At 38.1% G+C, this 11140-nt stretch overlaps 1 protein-coding gene across 1 annotated transcript in view; it reads left to right on the top strand.

Annotated features, from left to right (window-relative positions):
• The first annotated feature begins 1003 nt into the window (after window positions 1-1003).
• Window positions 1004-11140, top strand: part of LOC150091823 (cysteine protease ATG4B-like) — a 73345-nt gene continuing 63208 nt past the window's right edge. Inside the window, exon 1 of the mRNA XM_090385834.1 lies at window positions 1004-1197. Coding sequence (XP_090241960.1) covers window positions 1182-1197 — 16 coding nt within the window. The 5' untranslated portion in view covers window positions 1004-1181. The remainder of the gene's footprint in view (window positions 1198-11140) is intronic.

Raw genomic sequence — 11140 nt, 5'->3', positions numbered from 1 at the left:
TTTAGCCAAGATATATATTTATATTAAACCAAGCACTAGGTAGATGACTTTCATCAACCGGTGAAATACCACCACTTTGCTTATTGGCGGCTTGAAGTGGGGAAACCCATGTTTAGTCTCTAGAGCAAAGTTTCCGGCATCCCCCTCCCCCCATACTTCTCCTTCAACCCATGCACGGTACTAAGTACTGTACAATTTACAGGTGGTAGATGACTTTCATCAACCGGTGAAATACCACCACTTTGCTTATTGGAGGCTTGAAGTGGGGAAACCCATGTTTAGTCTCTAGAGCAAAGTTTCCAGCATCCCCCTCCCCCCATACTTCTCCTTCAACCCATGCGCGGTACTAAGTACTATAGGTTTTGATACCTTTCGTGTTTGGGGTTTTCATAAAAAAAAAAAAAAAAAAAAGCACACCATCAGACATCTCTCTTATGGTGGAGTGATACTTCTTAATTGGGTTGTCACTATTGCAACATCAGGGTACCTACTCACCCACCGAAGAATGGCCAAAAAAGCATTGAAACTGTGCCGTATTGGTGGTGGACCTGCCGAGAATAAGTAACAATAGGTGAAGCGTTACTTATTCGAGGTAGCGCAATACCATGGCAACTCGTTGTGAAGGTATTCACAATATGAGATATAATTAAAACGATGCTTTAAAACTACATTGGTCGTAGAAATTATGTGTGTGCATTACCCATGCATAATTAAACTCCTTCATCCGTCATATAGGCATTTAGCCAACAAATATATTTTAGTATAAATGTTATTGATTAAAATTGCAGTATTCCTATGTGCGCGTGCTCAAATGGATATAAATTATATATTTGTAGCAACTATAAAATTAATGAAATAAATTTCCATATATGGGATTGTGGAGACGCATAAGGGTTTTTCATTCTTTTATGAATTCCTTTTCCTCATAATAAGAATTTTCTTGAATTCCTTAGTGGCGCTTTAGTCATTTATTGAGTTTTCTTTTCGATCAGCTGTAATACGAATACAGCGTAGTGATTATTCTTACAAATAACAACTTACAAATAGTTTTGTATTGTAGTTCACTGCACTTCAACTTAATCGTGACTTTGCACTTATATGACACGTGATATTATGAAATAGAGGTGATATACTCGTTTTGACAGTTCAGGGCGTTAATGGATTGCCAGTAATATTTAAAAATGGATACTAATGCAGGTGAGGCATACACAGTTTTAATTTCGATTGATTTGTTTTATTGCTATGATTTACAGCTATTGCATTTTCACAGATAAGGAAATGTAATGGGTTAACTTGAATGTGGTAAGCTGTTGATTTGTGTACCTCGTTAATAATTAACTCATTTAAATTAATTAAATACTCATTTGAAATTTTCTGGAATGCTTGTTCCGAGATGCAGTTAATCATCTGCTTTCTTATAAAATAATAGCACCTTCCTGAAATTGTATTTTGATTATTTTTGAGGTATATCTCACCGTTGTATTATGTGTGCAGTATATAGAGTAAACTTTAGGATGATTTAACATATTCTCAAAGGGATCATGATGCGGAAATTTTCCACTACATCCAAGTTTTTGATCCTTTTTCATTGTGTCCCAGTCATAGGGCATTTCTGAAGAATTTCAACATAATATTGTTGTGCTTTTGCCCACTGCAGGAAAGCACTTCAAAAGATGTGTGGAGCATGCTGTCAGATTCTGACAATTTGTAATGATGTTCATTGATGGTGTGGTCACAGACTGATGCTGTATGTATTTGGATACAACACGTGTTCCAGTGTACTATTATTATTAGCAAAATGACGCAAAGAAGTAAGCTTATACAGCTGAAAAAGAAAAAGTGCTTTCATCCATTTAATTTGCCGATTCCTTTAAATAATTTCTCCAATCTTAATTTAAATAATCTGTTCAGACTACCATTCCACAACATGATGTGGATTGATTATTCCAACAATCAGTTATTCAGTGTGAAGGCAAAATTTCTGCACATTTGCTCTTCAAGCATCCTTTCTAAATTTATGTGCCATTTTGAGGGTTGCCTTAGAAAGATTACTCTTTCTCTAGTGTTAGTAGTGGCCAATTGCAAGGAAGCAAGCTTATACAGTAAGTTAACTACTTGTCTGTACTTGTTGGTAGAACTTTTTTCAGCCTGGTCTATACTTGTTAACAGGAGAGACTGCTTCTACAGGGATGGGATACACTTAAATAGAAAGGGTGCAAGAATATTTGCTGATGCTATCGAGGCAGTGTTAGGTGGGTCGGAAAAATGCTAGCTCGGGGGGGGGGGAATACATGGACTAATAGATTAACAGTAGCCACTGGCAGAGGTGAAAGTGATTCTTGCACTGCTTCTATTGGAATGAGCAGAAGCCTGTAAAACAAGATGCAGGATATTTCAGAGACTGCTGGGAGTTATTGCGGTACAAGTAAACACATGGGTTGCGTTAGGGTAGCTAAGAATAGAAACAGTTAAATGTATACTTACGTGTACACCAATGCTAGGAGTTTGGTAAATAAATTTGATGAATTGTTCAAAGCAACAAAGGCAGATATTGTTGGGATATCAGAGACGTGGTGTCACACATATAAGGAATGCAGAACTGGAATTTGGGGAGTACAACGTCTACAGAAAGGATAGACAGGATAGGAAGGGAGGAGGGTGTTATGCTATTAGTTAAGAAACACATAAAATTGAAGGAAGTGAAGCTAGTCGACATCGCTGGACAGTGCAGTGTCGAGTCAGTTTGGTGTGACATAAGCATTGGGAGATCAAAATTGAGAGTAGGAGTGTGCTATAGGCCTAATGACTGATGAGTATAATAAGAAACTGTACAGGGAAATAGAATGGGCCAGTAAATCAGAGAGTCTTATAATGGGGGATTTTAATTTCCCAGATAATGACTGGAATTTGTGGGTTGGTCGCTCACACACTAGCAAGGGTTTTGTGGATTTATTGGATGATTGTTTTCTACATCAGCATGTTCGGGAGGCAACTAGAGGGAGTAATACTCTACAGATAAAGGAACCACTAGGTGGCAGTGATCAAAGTGTGCTGAAGTGGGATTTACTCAAAGAGGTAACTACCATTAGGGGTAAAGGGAAGGGTTATTGCTTTCGTAAAGGCGACTACGATGGACTGAGACAGTATTTAAATTCTATACAGTGGGACCAACTAATGATGTTACCAACAGCAAATTCAAAATGGGAAGCATTCAAAGAACTTATCTTGGAAGCTACTAGGCTTTACATACCAACTAAGAAATATTGTTCAAGGTTTAGGCCCAAGTGGATGTCAGATGAACTAATGGCAGAGAAGAAAAATGCATGGGATACATACAAATTAACATGTGACACAGAAGCCTATGATAGATACAAGTTGATTTGTAACCAAGTTACAAAGGAAGTTAGGCAGGCGAAGGCAGATTACGAGAAATCTTTGGCAAGGGATGCAAAGAAAAACAGCAAAGAGTTCTTTACTTATGTAAACTCTAGAAGGAAGGGGATGAATCAGATTGGTCCACTTGATATCGATGAGTCAACTGTTGATGATCCTGCTCCGGTAGCTAACAAACTAAATGAATATTTTGCATCGACATTCACACATGAGGAGTTATTTAGCGAGAGGAATGCCAGAGGTGTATTCAACTCTGGCAGTAAGCTAGATAATCTTGTAATAACTGAGAGTAAAGTGGAGGAGAAATTGTTGAAGATAAACACAAGAAAGGCACCTGGGGTGGATGGGATCTATCCAGTAATATTAAAGGAGGCAACAAAGGAAGTAAGCAAACCCTTAGCCATAATTATGAGAACTTCCTTGGACTCAGGGGAGGTACCCGTAGAATGGAGATGTGCAAATGTGACCCCAATTCACAAAGGAGGATCAAAGGCTGACACAAGTAATTATAGACCTGTGAGTTTAACTTCTGTTCCAGGAAAATTAATGGAGGCACTGGTTAAAGAAGCACTGCAGGATCATCTAGCCAGGACTTCAGTTATAGCTCGGACACAGCATGATTTTGTTAAGGGGAAGTCTTGCCTGACCAATTTGATTGGATACTATGATGCAGTCACAAAAGAACTGGATGCAGGGAATAACTTTGATATTATATACTTGGATCTTAGAAAGGCTTTTGATACTGTTGCACATGGAAAACTGCTGCACAAATTGGAGCAGTGTGGCATCGGAGGCAAATTGCTCCTATGGATAAAGGGGTGGTTGAGGGGGAGAAGACAGAGAGTGGTAATCAATGGACACTGCTCATCGTAGACTAGCGTTATTAGTGGAGTCCCTAAGGGTTCAGTATTGGGTCCATTATTGTTTTCTGTATTTATAGATGATATTGATGATGGTATATCAAGCTTAATGTCCAAGTTTGCAGATGATACGAAGGTTGGCAGGGTTGTCAAGGACACTACTGACACTATGCTACGGCAACAGGATCTGGAAAGGTTGAGTAGATGGGCTGAGAGGTGGCAAATGAAGTTTAACATTGACAAATGTAAAGTACTACATATGGGAAACAGCAACCCCAGAGCAACGTATCAACTCTGGGGTACTACACTGACAGTGGTAGAGAATGAAAGGGACCTGGGGGTGGTTGTGCAGGCAGATATGAAGTTCTCTCAGCAGTGCAGACTGGCTGCAAGTGTAGCTCATGGTGTATTGTCAATGATATATAGGAATTTTTCTAGCAGGGATAAGGAGGTGATTATTCCCTTGTATAAGGCAATGGTCAGGCCACACCTAGAGTGCTGTATACAGGTCTGCAGGCCTCATTTCAAGAAGGATGTAGAGATGCTGGAACGAGTACAGAGAAGGGCGACGAGATTAGTGAATTGAGCAAAGGGGTGCTCTTACAAAAAAGGTTTAAGTTTTGCAAATTACAGTGTCTGGAGACTAGGCACCAGCGAGGTGATCTGATAGAGGTGTATAAAGCCTTGAATGGTTTGAGCATGCTCAATGCTGATGGGATTCTTCCTCTTGCTCAGAATAATCACCTGAGAGGGCATAAATTCAAATTGAGGAAAGACAGATGTAGGACAGACGTGCGGAAATTTGCCTTTAGCCAGCGGGTGGTTGGTTGGTGGAACAGACGTCCATCCCTTGTCGTGGAAGTTGATAGCCTAAATAAGTTTAAGGCTCAGCTGGAGAGGTATTTCGAACGAACAGAGGGGTGAAGTGGAAGTGGTTATTTTTTATTTATTTTTTTTTTGGCCGATGCTAAATAAGCTTGCTTTCTTGCATCAAATGCCTCTACTAATGCTAATGCTAATGAATCAGATTGGTCCACTTGATATCAATGGTTCAACTGTTGATGATCCTGCTCAGGTAGCTAACAAACTAAATGAATATTTTGCATCGACATTCACACATGAGGAGTTATTCAGCGAGGGGAATGCGAGAGGTGTATTCAACTCTGGTAGTAAGCTAGATAATCTTGTAATAACTGAGAGTAAAGTGGAGGAGAAATTGTTGAAGATAAACACAAGAAAGGCAACTGGGGTGGATGGGATCTATCCAGTTATATTAAAGGAGGCAGCAAAGGAAGTAAGCAAATCTTTAGCCATAATTATGAGAGCTTCCTTGGACTCAGGGGAGGTACCCATAGACTGGAGAGGTGCAATTTGTCCCCAGTTCACAAAGGGGGGAAGAAAGGGTGACATGGGTAATTACAGAACTGTTAGTCTAACTTCTGTTCCAGGGAAAATAATGGAGTCACTGGTTTAGGAAGCGATGCAGGATCATCTAGACAAGACTGCAGTTATAGTTCAGACACAGCATGGGTTTGTTAAGGGAAAGTCTTGTCTGACAAATTCGATGGGATATTTTGATGGTCACAAACGAACTGGATGCATAGAATAATTTTGATATCATATACTTGGATTTAAGGATAGCTTTTAATACGGTTGCACATAAAAGACTACTGTGCAAATTGAAGTAGTGTGGCATTAAGGGCAAGTTGCTGCTATGGATGGTTGATTGGGAGAAGACAGTGGTAATCAGTGGACATTGCTCTTCGTAGGCTAATTTTATTAAGTGGAGTGTCCCATAGTTTGATTTTCGGTCCATTGTTGTTCTCTATATCTACAGTGATGTTGATGAAGGTATATCAGGCTTAATGTCCAAGTTTTCAGATGATACAAAGGTTGGCTGGGTGGTTAATGACAGGAATAATGGTATGCTACTGTAACAGGATCTAGAAAAGTTAGAAAAGATGGGCTGAGAAATGGAAATTGAAGTTTAACATTGATAAATGCAAAGTACTGCGTATGGGTAGCAGTAATCCCAGTGTAATGTAGCAGCTGGGTGATACTACTCAGGATATTGGAAAATTATTATTATTATTATTGTTATACAACAAAAGCCTCAGGCTTTCTTGCATCATACTGCTAATAATAATAATATTGTTATACAACAAAAGCCTCACGCTTTCTTGCATCATACTGCTAATAATAATAATATTGTTATACAACAAAAGCCTCAGGCTTTCTTGCATCATACTGCTACATTACACTGGGATTACTGCTACCCATATGCAGTATGTTGCATTTATCAATGTTAAACTTCAATTGCCATTTCTCAGCCCATCTTTTCCAACTTTTCTAGATCTTGTTGCAGTAGAATACCATCATTCCTGTCATTAACCACCCAGCCAACCTTTGTATCATCTCAAAACTAAAACTTGGACATTAAGCCTGATATACCTTCATCAACATCATTGTAAATATAGAAAACAACAATGGGTAAAACATCAAACCAATGGGGGACTCCACTTAATAAAATTAGCCCATGAAGAGCAATGAAAAAGACCAGGGGTAATTGTACAGTCAGATATGAAGTTCTCTGAGCAATGCAGAGAGGCTGCCTGGATAGCTCAGGGTTTTTATCTATAATATACAGAAATTTTGTTAGCAAGGATAAGGAGGTGATTATCCCATTGTATAAGGCAATGAGTACTGCATATAGGTCTGAGACCTCATTTTAGGAAGGATGTCAAGCTTCTGGAACGAGTATAAAGAAGGGCAATAAGATTGGTGAGTGGAACAAAGGAGTGCTCTCTTACCAAGAAAGGCTTCATTCTGCAAATTGCAGGATCTGGAATCTAGGCACCTGTAAGGTGATCTGATTGAGGTGTTTAAAGCTTTGAATGGATTGAACAAGCTCATTGGCGATGGGATTCTTCTTCCTCTTGCTCTTCCTCTTACACATGATATAGGACAAATTCAAATTGAGTAATGATGGTTGCAGAATATATGTGCAGAAGTTTTCCTTTAGCCAGCTAGTGGTTGATTACTGGAACAAACTTCCATCTGTTGTGGAAGTTGATAACTTAAATAAATTCAAGGAAGAACTAGCCAAACTATTGGAGGGAATGAATAGGTGAAATGGAAGGTGTAATTTTATTTTTGTCTGATGCTTTATAAGCTTGCTTTCTTGCATCATTCGCCACTGCTATCCACAACAGTAACTGGCTCCCAGTGTCACACCACACATTTTTAAAACAATCATTTGTGCAGGATAGCCTTAAAAGCTTTACTGAAAAATGTATATGATGTCAAAATTATTTTTTTTTGTATCCAGTTCTTTTGACAAACTTTTGGTAGTCAATGATGTTAAGCAGACATCTTCCTTTAATATATTCCATGCCCTGATTTCTATATACATTCCTATCATAACAATCCTGCATTACATCTTTAGCCACTTCCCCTATTTTCCCTGGAATCACACATCAAGATTACAGATCTATAATTACCCATTTTATCCCTTTCTTGTTTATACTCCAGCACGACCACCAGGTCAGTGGAGTTTACAGTAAATCGATCAATACAAATGTTAATCGTATTTAGTATTCACGGACTTGAACCCTGGTCCACTCAAAGAGCATGTGCTACTGCACTTCCACTTCTGACCACTCGGCTACGTCAAGCCTTTATATGAATAGGAGAGACATATGCACATTTCCAATCTGCGGGAACATTTCCTTAATCAAAGAATGCTCTCATAATTGTGGCTAATGGTTTGCTTACCTCTTTTCCTAATGCTTTTAGCATTAGCATTAGTAGAGGCATTTGATGCAAGAAAGCAAGCTTATGCAGCATCAGCCAAAAAAAAAAAAAAAAAAAAAACCACTTCCACTTCACCCCTCTGTTCGTTCAAAATACCTGTCCAGCTGAGCCTTAAACTTATTTAGGCTATCAACTTCCACGACAAGGGATGGAAGTCTGTTCCACCAACCAACCACCCGCTGGCTAAAGGCAAATTTCCGCACGTCGATCCTACATCTGTCTTTCCTCAATTTGAATTTGTGCCCTCTCAGGTGATTATTCTGAGCGAGAGGAAGAATCCCATCCGCATTGAGCATGCTCAAACCATTCAAGGCTTTATTTCAACTTTATACAACAAACCATTCAACTATTTTAACATAATTGTATAGATTCCATATCCTGAAGTACCTTATTCACTTTTAACTTCAGCAATTTCTCTTCCATCTTCCTTTCATTTATCATAAAACCATTAAACTCCCCGATTAGAATTAGATCTACTTCTGGTATTCCCATCCATAAAACTTCATATGTGAATGTAGATGCAAAATATTTATTGAGTTTTCAGCAACCTGTACAGGATCAGTATTTGTTCCATTCATATCCACTGGACCATCTCTTTCTTCTAGTGTTAATATAAGGAAAGGAAAAGGAAATCCTGCTACTTTTCTTTGTATTCTTAGCCAAAGGCTTCTCATAATCTGCCACATCATATCTAACCTGCTTAGTAACTTTTTTTGAAGACTAGTTTATACATACTCTAGATTTCTGTGACCCCCTGATAATTTATAATCATCCCATGCATTTTTATTCTTTACCATTAATCTCATCACTGTCATCCATTTGGGTCTAAACCTAAAAGAATATATTTTATTTGTTTTGAAAAGATTAGCAGTTTCTTCAATTATATCCTTCAGCACTTCTCATTAGCATTTGCATTTGTTAACATCATTTGATACCATTTAAAAAATTTAGACCATTGTAATCACCTTTGTGAAGCAAATTCCTTACCCTTTATAATAGTTATTCCTTTATATAAATCCCATGCCAATCCTGTGCCCATGATTACTGCCACCTAAAGGTTCCTTTACTTGACGATTTTTAATATATGATGAATCACTACCAATAACTAGATCAAGAATACACAGAATAGTCAAAAATTCAGGATTAAACTAATATTTGGGAAATAATAAAGCTTACTGACTATCCAGATGAATCTCCTTCTAAGTAGTCTCCATGACATTGATTCCAGTGCTTCTATAACTTCTGGAATCATTTGTATTATTATTTTGGAATTATAGATTCTGCATCATGATCTGAATAATTTCTTCAGCTCTTGCAAATATGTTATCTTTCAGAGAGGCATTAAGCTTGAAGGAAGGAAATCACAGGATGCTACATCTGTTTCATATGCCTGACAGGGTCCACAGTCGATAGTGCTTTGCAAAAAAATTCTTAAATGGAAAGATCAAGTTTTCAGGGATGTAAAAAAATATGTGGAGGTCCTAAAGTTTCGAAACTTTATTAGACAGTTGGACAGACAACTTGAGCAGTCGAGACCCGCGAATTAGTGGGTCAACTACTCAAGTTGTCTGTCCAACTGTCTAATAAAGTTTAGGGACTTTAGGACCTCCACATATTTTTTTTTAATCTATGTTATATATCCAAATTTAGCTATTTGATGTTTCATAACTGCAAAAATGTATTGGACAAATGTTTCAGTTAATAATCCATTGTTCTATTTCAAAGGCATAAAACCCCCATTACATGAACATTTCAACCTATACGAAGTAACCTCAATAAGATATTTCCAACAGAAAATGCACATAGATTTTTTAAAAAAATGCATTCGTTCACAGATTATCCCAAAATTTTCACAAATAAAAATACAAGCAAATTATAGAAATTTCAGAAGAGAATTCAAAAAGGGCTGGCATATCCATAGTAAAACATTTGCACAATCCCCAGAGAACTGTTTGTATTAGTCTTAGTTCATTGTTTGATTATGTGGAGAGATTGATAATGAACAATACCCTGTAAGTTTGAAAATACAACACATGATTTTTGCATTTGATTGAGGTTTTATTGCCTTTTTTGTGAAGGGTCCCTTGGAGGAGATTGAGCCTTCCATCGAGAGGACTATTAACAATTGTTAATATCGTGGTAAATATTAATAAATTTTAATAAAATAACACATTGTATTTGTATTGTGGTTTAAAATGTTGATAAAAGAACTTTTAGATACATTTTAAATCACATTAGCATTAGTAGAGGCATATGATGCAAGAAAGCAAGCTTATGCAGCATCAGCCAAAAAAAAAAAAAAAAACTTCCACTTCACCCCTCCCTTCGTTCAAAATACCTGTCCAGTTGAGCCTTAAATTTATTTAGGCTATCAACTTCTACAACAAGGGATGGAAGTCTGTTCCACCAACCAACCACCCACTGGCTAAAGGCAAATTTCTGCACATCTATCCTACATCTGTCTTTCCTCAGTTTGAATTTATACCCTCTCAGGTGATTAATCTGAGCATGAAGCAGAATCCCATCAGCATTGAGCATGCTCAAACCATTCGAGGCTTTATACACCTCTATCAGATCACTTCGCCGGTGCCTAGTCTCCAGACACTGTAATTTGCAAAACTTAAGCCTTTCTTCGTAAGAGCAACCCTTTGTTCCATTAACTAATCTTGTTGCCCTTCTCTGTACTCGTTCCAGCAGCTCTACATCCTTCTTGAAATGAGGCCTCCAGACCTGTATACAGTACTCAAGGTGTGGCCTGACCATTGCCTTATACAAGGGAATAATCACCTCCTTATCCCTGCTAGAAAAATTCCTGTATATCATTGACAAGACACCATGAGCTACTCTTGCAGCCCGTCTGCACTGCTCAGAGAACTTCATATCTGCCTGCACAATTACCCCCAGGTCCTTTTCATTCTCTACCACTGTCAGTGTAGTACCACAGAGTTGATACGTTGCTCTGGGGTTGCTGCTTCCCATATGTAGTACTTTACATTTGTCAATGTTAAACTTCATTTTCCACCTCTCAGCCCATCTGCTCAACCTTTCCAGATCCTGTTGCAGTAGCATAGTGT

This window comes from Mastigoproctus giganteus, chromosome 1 (genome assembly GCF_048544385.1).
Source record: "Mastigoproctus giganteus isolate SK-2022 chromosome 1, ASM4854438v1, whole genome shotgun sequence".
Lineage (NCBI taxonomy): Eukaryota > Metazoa > Arthropoda > Arachnida > Uropygi > Thelyphonidae > Mastigoproctus > Mastigoproctus giganteus.
Note: the sequence above shows the minus strand (reverse complement) of the source record. Positions and strands in the feature narration are given on the sequence as shown.